At 38.8% G+C, this 17,415-nt stretch overlaps 2 protein-coding genes across 2 annotated transcripts; both read left to right on the plus strand.

The window, feature by feature from the left end:
* The first annotated feature begins 1,665 nt into the window (after positions 1–1,665).
* Positions 1,666–6,326, plus strand: LOC134789836 (uncharacterized). The gene is made up of 4 exons (XM_063760498.1): positions 1,666–2,120; positions 2,634–2,794; positions 3,339–3,476; positions 4,689–6,326. Exons 1-4 carry the CDS (start codon positions 1,820–1,822, stop codon positions 4,830–4,832), a joined length of 744 nt encoding a protein of 247 aa, XP_063616568.1. The 5' UTR covers positions 1,666–1,819; the 3' UTR covers positions 4,833–6,326.
* Positions 6,327–7,932: 1,606 nt separating this feature from the next.
* LOC134789823 (mitochondrial enolase superfamily member 1-like) lies at positions 7,933–17,250 on the plus strand. The gene is made up of 9 exons (XM_063760477.1): positions 7,933–8,076; positions 10,493–10,711; positions 11,073–11,195; positions 11,582–11,732; positions 11,946–12,103; positions 15,117–15,259; positions 15,641–15,804; positions 16,746–16,927; positions 17,113–17,250. The coding sequence occupies exons 1-9, from the start codon at positions 7,981–7,983 to the stop codon at positions 17,245–17,247; spliced, it is 1,371 nt and encodes a 456-aa protein (XP_063616547.1). The 5' UTR covers positions 7,933–7,980; the 3' UTR covers positions 17,248–17,250.
* Positions 17,251–17,415: the final 165 nt, after the last annotated feature.

Below are 17,415 nucleotides of genomic sequence, written 5' to 3' on the forward strand. Positions count from 1 at the left end.
AGGGCTATACCCAGGCTATACCCGAGAAAATCGAAGTTCGGAAATTTCGAATTATATATATATTCTATCTCATAACTGATCAAAAATCAGTAGCTTATATGCTACAAGGGCATGCCAGTAAAATAAAGAATGATAAAATTCAGAGATGGAGAATAGAACTTTCAAATTATACATTTGACATCAAATATCGTCCAGGAAATCAAAACACTGTAGCAGACGCTCTGTCAAGGCAAGTTTGCTGCGCAGCGTCAACCGATGACCGTCTAAAGGAATTACATCAGTCACTTTGTCATCCGGGTGTGGCTCGGCTAACACACTGGATTAGGTCTAAAAATTTACCATTTAGTTGTGATGATGTAAAGAGAGTCATATCATCATGCCCTATATGTGCGGAAATCAAACCCAGATTCAGCAAATCAACCGGGACTTTAATAAAAGCTACCGCTCCTTTCGAGAGATTATCTATGGACTTCAAAGGGCCAATACCATCAGCAACGCGAAACAAGTATATTTTGACGATCATAGACGAATACTCCAGATTTCCTTTTGCGTATGCTTGTTCAGATATGAGCACGGAAACCGTCACAAAACACCTGAGCGAACTATTTTCTGTATTTGGATACCCGGCAACTATTCATACGGATCAAGGGACTTCTTTTATGTCCACTGAAATGAAAGACTTTTTACACTCTAAGGGCGTGTCCACAAGCAGATCCTCACCTTAGAATCCTCAAGGAAATGGACAGGTCGAACGCCTGAATGGCACTCTATGGCAAACAATTCGCCTTGCTTTGAAAACCAAAAACTTGCCTATTACCATGTGGGAGACTGTGATGACACAAGCGTTACATAGCATCCGATCTTTACTTTGCATCTCGACTAATAAGACACCGCACGAGAGAATGTTCAACCACTGTCGACGATCTTCGTGGGGGCAATCTATGCCAGCCCGGCAAAGTCCTCCTCAAAAAATTAATTCGTGCAAGCAAGTACGACCCCCTGGTAGAAGAAGTTGATTTAATAGAAGCAAATCCCAGCTATAGTTCAGTGAGATTATCAAACGGCAAATAAATGCTAGTTTCGAATCGCCACCTCGCTCCCAGGGGTGCAATGCCACTAACGGAGTCTAACACAAATGATCCTACTCCTATACACGGTGTAGAGAATGAAACAAATCATGATTTTGAATTCCATGGAAATGAAGTACTTGCAGATCCCATTGCTGGGCCCTCTGACCCCGCGACTGAAACGACCCCAAATGTCGGAGCTCCATCCAGACGTGACCACAGAGCCAACTCCTAGCCCTTTTATTCCGAATGAGCCACGTCGTTCGGCTCGAGCTCGACGACCCCCTTCCCATCTGTCGGACTACCATATTATATTCTTTGCGGACTACGTTCAGGACTAAGGAGGGAAGATATGTCATGAATTTGACGTTGTCATTGAACATTTTCCTATCGTTTTGTTTTAGCGTAATAAAGCCTAAGATTCAGGTTTATTATTTACTCTCATTAATCTCGTACCATGTCAGTATTGTTGTTTAAAAACGAGTGGGGGAATTATAGCTTTTGATATGGCAACTTAAAGTTGTATACGTCAGTCTGAGTGTATTCTTATGGCATGGTTCTTTGATAACAAAATAAAGTTTCTAATTGTTCTAAATGTGAAAGTTCTTATTTAAATCCGACATTTATTGGAATTTTGTTATAAACAATACAATCTGTAGTAATGTGTTATTTATGTTGAACAATCCTCTTCAACAAGGGTGACAAACATTACTCGCCAAAGTTTCTTTGTTTGAGAAGTCCTGATTTTGAAAATGAATACTTTGAGTGCTAAATTGAAGGATTTTTTCCTGAATCTGAAAACTGACGCCGTGCCGCGGCCACCGAGGAATCGGCCAGTAGAACAGGATACCCCTCCAGAGGAAAACAATGAAAACTACGACCCTAATAATGAAGAACCTGAAGTTATTGTCATTGAGGAACCGGACGATGATTTGAAGAAAGAGAAAAATAAGAAATCGAAATCCAAGAAAGACTTTTACAAAGAGGAAACTAAAGGAGGAAAACCCTATAAACAGGAGAAAAGGAAAAGTGACTGCATAGTAAACACACAATGTTGGTAACTATTAGGGGCTGTCCATAAATTACGTCATCGATTTTTGACGATTTTTGACCCCCCCCCCCCCCCTATAATCATCCAAAAATCATGCTTCAAATGACCCCATTTCCTCCTACTTCATGCTACCGTCATCCGATGTCCAGACCCCCCCCCCCCTAATTTGAAATGACGTAATTTATGAATAGCCCCTTAACTATACTGTAAGGTTTGAAGTAAACAGTAAAACAAAGGAATGTGAAATGTTGATGCCTTCGTACACTAGGCGTGGGCGAAGAAGGCCGTCGCCAACGGTCTCGCGCCCCAAGGGGGGCCTGGGGTGAGAGACCTTCGGGAACAGTGAATGAAAAGGGCCTCGCAGATGTGACTTTGCCCATGGCTAGATTAGTTCACCCTACGCTACTGCTTCTTTTTGTAGGTTAAAATGGGAAACCATCTATTCATGTCAAACCAAACCATCTGTCCCGGGAATCCCTGATATTCCTTTGATTTATTTTTAATTTATATTTCAGCAACTGGTAATGTGATTAACATAGTGAACTCCAAAGATGTCCGTTGGGGAGATGACTATTATATGGGCTCAGCAAAACCGTCCACTAAGAATATGGACCCCGAAGAGGAGGAGGTTGAAAAGTGTAATCTTATCACTTTACTCATGGAGTCTAAGCAAAAAGTAAGTCAATTCTAAAATCAGTAATTGCGAAAATAACACTTTGTGCCGGGCGCCCTGTTTCCAGTACAAAATGAACACACATACATGTTCTTGGCAGTGACTGGTTAAGAGAATGTGTAAAAAAATGTATGTTAGCAGTAGTTTTTAGTATTAGTTATGCAATCCAGAGGTAATTTGGCTTCATTTATCTGTAAGATCTCTATGTAAATGCGCTTACTTGTTAAATTTGCTGTTTTGAAGAATTACAATATTAATCATTCTAATTATAACATAAGAATTTTTTGGAAATAATCAATTATATGTGATATTTAAATCATATATTGTGTTCTCATTATCAATTAAAATTGTATGCCCTCAATATTCAACTTATGTACGTACCTATTATTCCTGGGACTTCTGGGGCTTCTGGCTTATCATAAAGTAAAATAATATGTGATTTTATTTTGCTTTGTGCTATTATAGCTTGAATATATGTGATTCTTCTCTGTTATACCATCATGTGTTGTATTTACTCATTTTAACCATTTTATTTATTTATTTTCAGCCCATACAACATGAGTACTTGGACCAGATATCGGGGAATTTGGGCAAGAACTGGTATGGTCTGTTCATAGCGCTAGGCTTCCTGAAGGGGAAGATTGAGACCATGGAGATCAATACAAGGGATTATGGGGTCACAGAGGTAAGACATGTTAACCTTTATAAATGTTTCTTGATTTTGAACCATAATTGGTTATATATAAATTCCTGTTTTGCATGTTCTATTCTTATGTTGTGATTTTGCAATGATGTATGTAGGTTTCGCTGCCAACAGGCCAGCATTGAAATCCACCATACCTTACAGTTTAGCTACCAGACCAGAGTACAATATGAAAATCATCAATATTTCAATTGATAATATGTACTTATATGCAATGCAAGATGTTTCTGCTCTATTCTGAATGGTTATTTAGAGTTTTATTTAATTTATTTTAGGTAACTTGGTTTTGTATCGTATTGACACTAATGATGATGATGATGACGCACTAAACTGACTATAGCGCCACTTGGTGTTGGGAAACTTGGAATATCAACCTTGTTTTGTGCAAATTAAAGTTGTTTATAATAAAGCAAGACATGATCATGAGATAGCTATTGACTTGTGTTTTGCATTCACGTGAGCTAAATACATTTATGTAATCATTGCATAAGTGCATAATGTTTGTGTAATCATACGCGTATATAATGACCCCTATGAGACTTAAATATATTTCATTTAGCCTATTCCTAATACTAATAACTAAATTAAGTATATTAAAGTTTAATGCTTCTGACTGTAAACCGGGTACACGCGTCCTATATTAGGTACCTACTTTATCGCTTTATAGTTGGTGTCATTCACGATGACGCGCAGATATGTCAAATCTAACCTTTAGTAACATGACAATACGAGTCAAGGCACGCGTCTTCGTGAATGACACGATCTATAGTTAGCAGGTAGGTTTGCAGGCAGTATTGTAAGACGTACACTCCACGTGAACTCGAATCCATATGGTATAACAATAAAATAAAAAAAACCTATGTAAAGATTTTCAACCATTTCTTGCCAAAAATACCTTAAGTACATCATTTTTGAAAAATGCTGATTCTCTTCAAACTGCTGGGTCGATTTTTATCAAACATAGCTAAGAAATACCGCAAGAAAACTCGCTTTCATGTAAAAAAAAACCGCATCGAAATCGGTCAATCCGTTTGAGAGCTACAATGCCACAGACAGACATTATTGGCGTCAAATATATAAGACCCCTATTTTTGCGTCGGGGGTTAAAAATGCATGCAAGCACTTATCGATAATCCTTTCGCAAATAGTTCGCGAACAGCGTTGTACTACTTTTCAATATCCTTTTCTTTTCAGGCGCGCTACAAGTTGCTGCTGGATTGGACGAACAATGATGAGGACGGCACGCTCGGAGGGTTGACCAAGAAACTCTGGGACCATGGAGATCGAGCGCTCGTGAAGCAACTCGCCATAATGTACAACAAAAATAAGAACAAGTAACTATTGTAGTGCTTTTAGGATTGGTACGCTAGTGTAGTGGTTGAATAACATGTATTCTGAGTATGAGTAACTAGTATTCATATACAGTATTCAGTATTGATAGAGCACACTGTTTGCGGGCTTATGTTAAATGAGATTACCGTGTTCTAGTATACATTGCTATGAAACAAAGGTTTTTAACCGACTTCAAAAAAGGAAGAAGCTCTCAATTCGTTGCAACGTTTTATGATTTTATTGTTTTTTAAAACCCTGTTAAGGTTCCGTACCCAATGGACGTACACGGGACCCTATTACTAAGACTCCGCTGTCCGTCTGTCTGTCTGTCGGCTGTCTCTGATCTCATGAACCGTGATAGCAAGGCAGTTGAAATTTTCATAGATGATGTATTTCTGTTGCCGCTATAACAACAAATACTAAAAACAGAATAAAATAAATATTTAAGTGGGGCTCCCATACAGCAAACATGATTTTTTGCCGTTTTTTGCGTAATGGCACGGAACCCTTCGTGCACGAGTCCGACTCTCACTTGGCCGGTTTTTTATTTGCTGTATCTATTTCTGAATACTGTCACTGTAGATACACTGAGGGCATATCACTGCGTATACGCTGCCTCTAGTTTCGGCGTAGTTGGTCATTTATACAGCACAGAATTTTATTATGCCATGCTTTAAAGTACAAAAGACACAAATAAAATTAGATCAATGGCATTCCATGAACGCATATTTGCAGTGATTTTACGTACACTTCCCTAAAATAACCGACGGATTATGTGTTCTATTTGCTCGTATCCGTACATATCACCTTTCAAAAAGTACATGTTGTTATATATGTGATGTAGTTAGCCTTAGATGTTTTAATAATTGAATAAGACACTTTAAACATGTCGTTTAACCATATTGGCAATGCCGCTTTGTTTTTTTTTTGTCAGATTTACATATCGCCGCTATACTTACTCAACCTCGTATCTGCAACACTCATTTGATGACAAAAACACCCGTATTCCGAATGAAAGAAAAGCGACATTTCCATCAAATGATTGTTGCAGATATGAGGTTGAGTAAGTATAGCGACGATATCGTGTATATATTATATTTTTTATTTACTTAGCTAAGCGCTTTCTGTGATTTTTGCTACTTGAATGTTTGATTTTGCATAAATTCTAGTATTTTATGTATTGTACCTTAATAACATCATGAAATCATGATTCTGAGATTACGTTATATTTGTGTCAAAATTGTCAGATCAATATTTAAAGGTGCTATTAATGGTAGCAACTTATTTTAAAATTTCATTTAGTGACATTGTTATACCTAAATATAGCTCTAGTCATTAAGGGACAAATTCTTATTTAATAAAAACATAGCTTAATACTGTTAGGTACAAAAGTTGCCCTACATTTGGGCTGTTTATATGGGACCATGGATTAAAAAAGTTATACCTAGATTGTACAAAAAACATCACATACTTATTACAATTAAATTATATACTTTATTATTATTCTGTTTGATTTTATCCGTGCACCATATGTTGGTTTTATTTGCATAACATATATTATTTTTAATATTTTAGCGTTTTGCGACTTACGTACGTAAGTGACCCGTTTTAATATATATTTAATACATATTATTCTATAATCAGCTATTAAAGTCATCCGTACAAATTAGCCGCTCCATAATTTAGTAATAAAAATAGTAACAATATAACTTGCAGTAGCGACTATTTAGCAATGTAATACGGTAGTGTTTTATGAGGAATAATGTTTACCAAAAATATTTATTGCCATAAAATGTACTTTCACTATTGTACACCAGTACCAGATAAGCTAAGTGGCCAGATGAATGAAACATAAAACATAGAAGACGATACTTATATGAAAATACTAGAAGGTAGGTACTAGTATTTTCATATAAGTATCGCCTTCTTACTACCTTGTCAAAGTAACGGCCTGGCCACGACATTGGTCTAAGGCGATCGGCGGCGGCGACCGGCGGTAAGTCGCAAAAACAATAACCCGGCGACGCATAATGCATGCCACGAGCCTTGTCGCCGAGCGGCAACGCGCGCGGCGTGCACCGGGCGACCGGCGGCGGCGGCGAGCTGGGCGGCGCGCGACTCGAACATTTGTATCGGGCAGCGTGGGCGATGCCACGACTTTCGAGCGGCGCGATAGGCCTAGGCGGCGAGACGGATGGCGCGGTGCGATGCGGAACAAAACATTTTATTTTTTCTTCGGGCGACATGGACACGGAAGCGTTTATTATTGAAAATTTAAATCTACTTTCGCGTATTTAAGTATGTTGTAACGTCTCCACACTCATTCTCGTGTACTCGTTTTTTTTGTGGGTGATTTCTATACACAATATATAAAATACTAAACTAGATGTAAATAAATTTGTCGTCCTATATTTAGCCCATGCACCCCTTCTCTTCTGTACAAGATGCTATTGACAAACAATTAAATATATTCTAGGCACTGAAGTGCCACTTTTGAAAATTTTAAATACGTCTACGTCGCAGCCGCTCCTAGTCGCTGCCGCCGCTACTGAAAGTACGTGGCATGCCTGGCGGTCGCTCGCGTTTGCCGCGCCGCCGGCCGCCCCGCCAGTCGCCTTAGACCAATGTCGTGGCCAGGCCGTAACGGAAGGAAACAAAGTACAGGCATTGAAAAACATAAAATATAATGCTTATATGATTGCAATATCGGTGTGTCGCGCTCTCGCTTACAAGTAACCACGCGCTCAGCGCGACACACTGGTACCTACTGATATCAAATTGGTATAATATTTTCTGTTTCTGAATATGCCCTCACAATAAATGTGCACCTCTTTTTAAATACTTGTTAAGTTTATGTTTATAATATGTAGTTGCGTGTGTTACAGCTGTTTTTTATCCACCACTACATTTTTTTTTAAATTACTTACGATAATGGATGTACAGTCAAGTTCCTTACTTCCTAATTTCGATGAAAACGCTACTTAACTCCTGAGCGCAAAACCTTGTTTTCATTTGTTTTTATTTTTATCATAAACTTTAACTATCTCATTACGTAAATATGGCACTTAACAGCTGGTAACAGCGATAACTTGAGTAAAATGTCGATTATTATACATACTGACATAATCAGTCGTCGGCGACAGGCGCTAGCAAGATGCCGCTCAATAAGAGAGGTCTGAAGATCGTGAGCTTGGACGTGCAGGATGTCAGGTTCCCGACTTCGCTGGGAGGCCATGGATCCGATGCTTTGGTGAGTCACTTTTGTTTACAAATGTACCTAACGTCAATATAATCATACAATAGTTGCTAGGTATTAGGTTTAATGACAAGCAGAGATTGAAGTAGATAGTTGTTTATTATAATAAATAAATAAACCGGACAAGTGCGAGTCGGACTCGCCCACCGAGGGTACCGTACTTTTTTGTATTTGTTGTTATAGCGGCAACAGAAATGCATGATCTGTGAAAATGTCAACTGTCTATCATGGTTCATGAGATACAGCCTGGTGACAGACAGACGGACGGACAGCGGAGTCTTACAAGGAAGGGTACCCAACTGTCCGACTCCGTTTTGATTTATTTTGATATATGTTATAGAGTAGTCTAAAATAACGGACACGTATTTTTTTTTAGCTGCCCAAACTCAACCTGTTAGGAGAAAATGGCCTTCAAAGTACTGAAAATTGACCAAACCTTCTAATTTCTGAGAAGAGACATGTTAAAAAATATATATATAGGTATAATAAATATATTTTTATATAAAAAATGAGTTTGTGGTGAAATGACAAAACACGTCCCCATTCTTTATTTATTTATGTTCTCCAACATATAACGAAACCAGTAATTAATTATCAATTTTTTTTAAACATGTCTCTTCTCAGAAATTAGAAGGTTTGGTCAATGTTCAGTACTTTGAAGGCCATTTTCTCCTAACAGGTTGAGTTTGGGCAGCTAAAAAAAAATACGTGTCCGTTATTTTAGACTACTCTATAACATATATCAAAATAAATCAAATCGGAGTCGGACAGTTGGGTACCCTTCCTTGTTAGTAATAAAGGGTTTTATACCCCGTTTTTACCCTTTTGGTACGGAACCCTAACAAGTCGTAATCAAAGAGTATAATAATATTATGTAGGTATAGTAAGTCGTGATATAGGTAAGCAGATTCATTACCTTTTGCAGCTAGTGTATCTGTTAATTAATTAGCTATGCAGAATTAGGTACTCTCATCAAAAATAAATAAAACTACCTACCCCACTACCTTTCAAGTAACATTAATAACATTACTCATTCTACTTTTATTATGCTTTATTTGAAGTTATTTATTTTACATGTTTTAGCTCTCGCCTATAATGGCAGCTCATATCTCATATCGTTGTAGAACACGAGTGAATGCAACTAACGCCGATCGTTTGGGATTGTTTGCTTTCCACATTTGTATAACAAAATAAAATAAGTACTTACTTAACACTTTATTGTACGGAAGAGAGGAGTACAACTACATCAGATAGAACATAAATAAATAGGCGTCATTTTCTAGTTTTGTTTTGAGCCAGTAAGCCAGAAATATTGTATAACTAATTTTATTTCAGTCGGTTACCAAGTCAGACAACTTGTTTACCGGCTGAGCAAATTGTGTTCGTATTATTGACCTCACTGCCCTGACTCCGATGGTGATAAGTGTGATATGTCCATATCATGCCATATATTTGGAATATTTTATGTAGTTATCAAGGTAGGTACCTATTTATCTTGTGTTCATTATTTAATTCCTGTGCAAAGTTACGCAGTGCATGGGTTAATGGGTTTCCTGAATATCTTTTAGTATAAACAATATTCTCATACCCACTTAACTTGTGCACTTAAAATATATTACAAATACTCACAAATATTGCACATAAAAGAAAACAGAAGGTCGATAAGGCCTAGTTTCCCCTCTGGGTTGGAAGGTCAGATGGCAATCGCTTTCGTAAAAACTAGCGCCTACGTCAATTCTTTGTCAAGCGGACCCCAGGCTCCCATGAGCCGTGGCAAAATGCCGGGATAACGCGAGGAAGAAGAAGAGGTAAATAATAACAGGCAGTACTTACATGTTAATAAAATGTCAGCATCAAATTAGCATTTCCCATTGGTAATTTTTATTGCTGCCTCTTTAAATATTTGGGGCATTATCTATGAAAAGGGACCTTATTGTCGACGGCGCTTACGCCGCACAGCGTCGCGCGGCAATATTTATATCGAAGCATCGTTTATAATGGCGTAAGCGACATCGACAATAAGGTCCCTTTTCAAAGATAACGTCACATTTATGCCTAACTCGTTTTAAATAGTAGGTACTTATAGGGTGACTGCTATAGTTATTAGCCGCTCCATAGTAATGGCCACTCCATAGTAACTATAGTAAGGCAGAAAGAGACAAGGCAATATAAGTCATATTGTTAAGAGATGGAGGGATAACTATAGCAGTCACCCTGGCTCTTTCGATATACTTTCAATTGAATATTTTTTCTGACAGATTCGTATTTAAGTATTTAATAATACCTATGGCCAGACGTGAAGATAAATTTGAGCTATTCGTCAGAGTGCTGCTGAACTTAAAACAACGAAACTGCGATTACCTAAAAATCAAAGCTTAGGAAGAAAAGTCATCTTCCATTTCTCTTTCAGCACACAGATCCAAACTACTCCTGTGCCTACGTGACTACGACCACCGAGAACGGCAGTCAAGGCTTCGGACTCACGTTCACATGCGGCCGCGGCACGGAGATCATAGTTCTCACCATCCGCTCGATGAAACGGTTCCTACTGGGGAAGAACGCGACCGACATCTTCGCGGACTTTGCGGGATTCTGGCGATCGCTCACCAATGATTCGCAAATGAGATGGGTACGTGAAACGGTGACAACAAGCGTATTGCGCTCCAAATATTAGATATGTAGATGTGGGCGCTTGCAACTTCAGAATTTATAGCATGCCATCACCAACGACATGCACACAAATATGATGGGTGTATGTAATGCTTAAGTTATTAGATGCTTTATTTAATTGACAACAACAGGTCTACCAATGCACAGTACCTACCAATAAAATGCTACTGTAACATAACTGCACATCCATTGCCGTCTTTGGTTCACGTTTTTGGTCACATGACCTAAATTTGTAGTGATCGGCGCATTCTATAGAAAAACAAACCGATTGATCTTCTGCTCAGTTACGTAGTGCCTATATTTTACACATTTATTTACAGATTGGCCCTGAAAAAGGCGTTGCTCATTTAGCGGCGGCAGCCATTTTGAATTCCCTGTGGGATCTATGGGCCAGATTGGAGAAGAAACCTTTATGGAGGCTTCTGACGGACATGGAACCCGAGGCAAGTGACAGCCGATTAGTTTTCTTTAGGAAGGTTATTCGACAACATGAATCTCATTAGCATCAGTGGCTCTGCATCTCTGCAACAAACCTTAAATACGTAAGTGTACAGAGTGTACGCTCGATCGGGGCGACCAATGAAAAGAATGTACCTACGGCTTCCATAATTTAACAAATAATGCAAATGTTTGCGAACGGCCTCAGAGCATGCCGCTCTAAACCCTTGGAAGCTCTACGTTACGCTGCACGCTAGGCCGAACGCGCTACTAGACGCTCGCCCCTGAGGCCGCACTTAGTTACCTCTAGGAGAATGGTAAAATATTGTTTTAAGTACCTATTGTACGTTACGTAGTGGCAAAAAACTTTATCAAAAGAATGTTGTTGTAGGATCTCGTATCGACCATAGACTTCCGTTACATTACTGATGTGATAACTAAGGAAGAAGCCATACAACTGCTGAAATTCAAGAGAGTGGGACAGAAAGAGAGAATCAAGCAGCTAGAAGAGAATGGATATCCCGCCTACACTACTCAAGCAGGTAAGGGAAACCAAATATGATAATGATAAAATGGACCCAATTTTAGTTAAAACGTGAGCTTACCTAGATATTGTAAAATACACTGTACTTTCGTACAGCGAGTGTTTTATTTGAGGAAGTCGTCGCTTGCAATACGAACAGCCATCCAGCTGTAAGTGATTATTATTTAATACTTTACTCGGACTTATTATCTAAACGGTTCTTCAATTGCAGGTTGGTTGGGCTACAGCGACGCGACTCTCGAGCAGTTGTGCGGCAAGTACCTCAAGCAAGGGTTCACCCACTTCAAGGTGAAGGTGGGACTGAACTTCGAAGATGATTGGCGTCGATGCAACACCGTGAGGAAGCACATCGGCAAGGATAAGGTCCTGGTAAGTACAAACACCAGCAACCCTCGGCTAATTGAGTCGCTTAACTTCAAACTAGGGTAAATCCATCTGTCAGATTATGCGATTTTGGTATTAAGGCAATAGGATAGATTTTTGCTTGAGGGTCGAATGGATTTACAGCAGATTTACAGTTATTGGTATTAACTGAGCATTAGTACCTACAAATGTTCGGCAACGGGAGGCGCGGTAATAGTGGCGGGTGGGATTTTGGGTTTAAATTCTTTGGCGTAAACATTGCATGATCTAAGTCAAAGTGGGCGATTCTCAGAGATGACCTTCGGTGCCTGACTTCGGTGCCAAATTTTTTTTTTTAACTTATTTGATATGCGACTTTATTTCCTAAAATCTAGCCTTAATATAAAAAATATTGGTAGTGGAGGCCTCCATTAGAACCTTATAGTTTTCAAGATATTTGAGATTTAAAAAACACCGAAATCATGTGCAGGCACTGAAATCAATTGGCGTCACCGAATTCAATAATGCATACACAAAAATCACATTTCAATTTTATATCTCAATTATATTACATTTTAATCATATTTTTCATTCTTATTTGATTATAAGCGATGTAACAAGGCTAATGATCTCGAAAGCTTACGTAAATTTAATAGATTCTATATCTAAAAGATTTTAAAATAAATTAATTAAGGGTTGTAAAACAATATCTCTAGAAGATATCCCACACTATTTGACTGTCCTCATATATTAGGGCGATGTATGGTCTTAGAACGAGTTTCAGACATGTCGACCACAAATTCGCACATTAGTGCCATGAAGGAGAAGATGTTTGTTTCACACAATCCGACCGCACACGTATCAAAACGACACTTATTTTACCTACACCCGATAAACAAGAAACTTTTGAGTGGTGTTCAATGCTCAAAAAATATTTAATGCACTTATAAAGCAATGTGATGCAATACAGAAAATAAGTATTTTTGAATAACAGAGTTTTAAAGCGTGAACTCCATCAATTCAAAACTATTTGAAGTGGTCGACTAATGCTTGAAGATCTAATTACCTATTAATTATGATCTCCAGCACCCTCAAACACTTGAGCTAAATTGTAACTCCTATATTTAGACATAAAGACATAAGACATTGAGGATTGTTAAAACATTTGCTATGTTCAATTTGTGTCTATGGCTATCATTTAGAAATATTGGTCAGTAAGGTACGCTCAGTACGTTGTGCATTTAAAGCAATGTCGACATTAGAAGGCCACTTTATTTTTAATCCCTTGTTCTGAACATCCTGTCCCTTGGGTGCACCTTGCATAGTACTTACATACACAAGTTATTTTAAAAGAAGTGGGATCTAATTGACTGCATTCATTTAACATGGCTGACACGTTTAAAGGTATCGAGGTGTAGCACCTCAGGTGATACAGAGGACAATTAACATAATTTACTTCATTGGTTTGAAGAGAATATCAAGACAGAGAAAGAAACATTGGGTCTACAAGTCTCAACATACGTCTGGTTTAAAAACCGGGCAAGTGCGAGTCGGACTCGCGCACGAAGGGTTCCGTACCATAATGAAAAAAAAAGGACAAAAAAGCAAAAACAAAATACGGTCACCCATCCAAGTACTGACCACGCCCGACGTTGCTTAACTTTGGTCAAAAATCACGTTTGTTGTATGGGAGCCCCATTTAAATCTTTATTTTATTCTGTTTTTAGTATTTGTTGTTATAGCGGCAACAGAAATACATCATCTGTGAAAATTTCAACTGTCTAGCTATCACGGTTCGTGAGATACAGCCTGGTGACAGACAGACGGACGGACGGACGGACGGACGGACGGACGGACGGACGGACGGACGGACGGACAGCGAAGTCTTAGTAATAGGGTCCCGTTTTACCTTTTGGGTACGGAACCCTAAAAAACTACTCATAGTAAACTAGTGATTTTTTTGTACCTATCATGACTTAATTTACTTACAAACATAATTTTACGTTTATACAGCATATCTTGCACTTTTTAGGTGTGATAAATTAGTACAACAAACTAGTTTACAAAGCGGGATTTGGATTCAGTGATCACTTTTTTGATATCGGTGGTCAAAAAATCCACCGAATCCAAGGAAATCAACACCAGCGATGTCAAAATTAATCGCTTTTTAGCAATTACAGAAATAGCATGAGTGATACAGAAAAGATGTAATAATGATGGATATACGTACTTTCGAGGATTTCTTAATCACTTGCATAACGATAAATGCACTAAAACTTTCGGAGTAAATTGCACCACCGATCTCAAAAAAACATAGAACCAAACCCACCGAAGGACGGAGAAACCTTTAAAAAATCACTTTATTATACTATGACTGTACCTCTACTTTATCCAACGGTTAAGGCACAACTAAAGTATACTATGTTTGAGTCACTGAGTTCCTGGTTTACAACTTTGAAGGAGTACCGACATGTTTTGCAAATTACACCGAAATCAGGCACTAGCCCGGGACACATCGTAAATTTGGTTTTATTCGATGAGTTGAGCAAACACATTATTTTGATATAAAGAATATGATATGTTAACTAATAAGGATGCGTGAATACCCTTAATAACTCCGATCTAATACCCCATCTTGAGTAATAATTTTTTGTTTCATAAAATCTGGGTGCGGGACACTCCCACCAAACATCATTTTTCACATTTGGATTTTTTTTTCTTGTAGTCTATAAATAGTAAATAAATAATTTGATAGTGTGCCAGACAGAATATAGGCTGAAGATCATGCCTAAATTAATTCAGATTTATTGAACAGTAAATTCAATCATTTATTGCCCCGGACACGTAAAAATGGCCCTCCTGAGAAATGCCCAAGTGGATTTAGTCATTTGGGCATACAAATGCAAAAGATTTTTTTTAAAGAGTTTTTACCACGCAACAAATTAGGTATAGCAGATTTCTTTTCGTTTATGTCAATTTGAGCTTTTGATCCGTACAAGATTTCATTGCAAGTATTGGAATACCTAATAATTGGTTACAGATGGTAGACGCGAACCAGGCATGGAGCGTGAACGAGGCCATAGAGTGGATGAAGAAGCTGGCTCCGCTCAAACCGATGTGGATCGAGGAGCCCACGTCACCCGACGATGTGCTCGGACACGCGGCCATCTCTGAGGCGTTGAAGTAAGCTATAGGGTAATGACTAAATGAGTAAGAGTTAGCCCTGCTCAAACCTATGTAGGTAGACTTATATCGCCGGCCGCAGTGGCGGCGTAGCTTGGATTGAACTTGACAAGAGCATGCGGTCTTTTCAGCTGTCGTCAACGTGGATAAGGAGACTGGGCACTGAACCCGATATTAATAAAGTTATCAGATTGCTATGTCTCTTTGCTTAGGGTGGTATTCCACCTGTCCAATGTCAGTGCGTCTCACTCTCTCATTAAAGCAAAATATGAGACACAATGGACAAAGAAATTGGATAGGTAGAACCCTTAGGTCTCTCAACATCTTCATAAAAATCTCGTCTAAAACTTCTCTCAATAAAAATTGTGTGTTGTCGAACAGGCCCTACGGCATCGGCGTGGCAACGGGCGAGATGTGCGCTAACCGCGTCATGTTTAAGCAATTCCTGCAGAGCGGCGGCATGCAATTCTGCCAGATTGACTCGGCTCGCATCGGTGGAGTCAATGAGATCCTTTCCGTCTATTTAATGGCGGAGAAACTGGGCGGTAAGTGAACACATGATGTGTCACCTGCAATAATATGTTACACAACGAAGGCCGCAAAAATATCTGACACGATCTTATTTATAGAGCCATAAGAGCATGTCACATATTTTTACGGCCTTCGAAGAGTAACATATTATTGCAGGTGACTGTACCTAACCAACTTCATATTACTGACATACTGATCCTGCCTAACACGATTTCCTCAATCTACGAGTATCTCGCTGTAGAAAACGATATGTCAAATAAAACTCATCTAAAGGTATTCTGGAGCTGATCTTGTTGTCCCCAAATAGATTATATTGGAAAATAACCGTACAAATACCTCACAAAAAAGTTGTAAACTTAGGTACTTTTCATGGAGTATAGTCAGTTGACAGTGGAGGTATAGTGATCAACTGTCTTAAGCTTCATTAAAACCAGTTGTATCCATTGTTATAATAATAGTTTCGAAATGGAATTGATCTTGTTTATCATTTAGATGGCTACAAATTTAGAAGTGTTTATGTTAAGTCCTTTTAATAGCCCCTCAAATACCACTCTATATCCGATATCATATCTGCAAAGCAGGGATGTTGCGAATATTCGCATCCGCATCCGCATAAAATCGATGCGGATGTCGACCAAGTCGGTAACAGGAACGTATTAGCGGCGGCGCTGGCGGCGTAAGTGCTAGGTAATTTCGTCATTATATATAACGAAATCGTCTAGATCCCGAAAAGTCGGCCAAGTTACTGTTTATTAAATAATGATGTGAGGCTTTAAATATCCGCATCCGCGGATGTCAAAAATTCTTCATCCGCAACATCCCTCCTGCAAAGTATCTCAAAATACCGTTCTAGTCCTCTTTTTTTCCTTTTTTGGCTGGAATATAATAAATTGAGTTATGGAATTTGAGAGATTACAATAGCCTGATTTTAATTTTCTTGCCTACTTCCTTGCAGTAAAAGTATGCCCTCACGCTGGCGGCGTGGGCCTCTGCGAGATGGTGCAGCACCTCCAATACTGGGACTTCGCGAGTCTATCGGGTACCATGGAGGGCCGGCTCGTTGAATACGTCGACCAGCAGCACGAGCACTTCATCGACCCATGCATTGTGGAAAACGCTAAATATCTCGCGCCTAAGGTAGGTACTCTGGTAGTCGCCATCAGATATATCGGGGCGGCCGAGGTGCTCAAAAATATATCAACACGCCTAACGCCTTGACAATAGAGGCGTGTTCAGAAATTTGTGAACACCTTGGCCCCTCCGATATATTTGAACTCATCTGACAAAAGCGTTCAAAAACTTAATAATGGTTTCCGTTTCAGTTGCCTGGCTACAGCACTCAGTTTAAAAACGGAACATTAGAAAAGTTCGCTTACCCCAACGGAAGCGAATGGAAGAAAATGATCAAGGAAGGAGTGTTCCCGCCTGCCGATGAAGCTGAATTGGTGAACCCTTAGAAACATTACTTAGCTATAGGGCTCAAAATAAGGAAAACAATATACTGTCGGCATCACTTTCTTTAAATACTCAATATTATTTCAAGAAATTTTACTAATCTAAGTTACACAAACTTGATTCTTGTGTTGGTTAATTTGTGTGCCAACAAATAAGTTGTTAACCCTATA

This window comes from Cydia splendana, chromosome 4 (assembly GCF_910591565.1).
Source record: "Cydia splendana chromosome 4, ilCydSple1.2, whole genome shotgun sequence".
Lineage (NCBI taxonomy): Eukaryota > Metazoa > Arthropoda > Insecta > Lepidoptera > Tortricidae > Cydia > Cydia splendana.

Bases quoted from the DNA above. Each gene is read 5' to 3' on its own strand.
- LOC134789836 (XM_063760498.1), top strand. From the start codon at position 1,820: ATGAATACTTTGAGTGCTAAATTGAAGGATTTTTTCCTGAATCTGAAA. The intron at 2,121-2,633 runs GTTGGTAACTAT...TTTATATTTCAG, and splicing joins CTGCATAGTAAACACACAAT to CAACTGGTAATGTGATTAAC. The intron at 3,477-4,688 runs GTAAGACATGTT...TTTTCTTTTCAG, and splicing joins GGGATTATGGGGTCACAGAG to GCGCGCTACAAGTTGCTGCT.
- LOC134789823 (XM_063760477.1), top strand. From the start codon at position 7,981: ATGCCGCTCAATAAGAGAGGTCTGAAGATCGTGAGCTTGGACGTGCAG. The intron at 15,260-15,640 runs GTAAGCTATAGG...GTTGTCGAACAG, and splicing joins GCCATCTCTGAGGCGTTGAA to GCCCTACGGCATCGGCGTGG. The intron at 16,928-17,112 runs GTAGGTACTCTG...TTTCCGTTTCAG, and splicing joins CTAAATATCTCGCGCCTAAG to TTGCCTGGCTACAGCACTCA.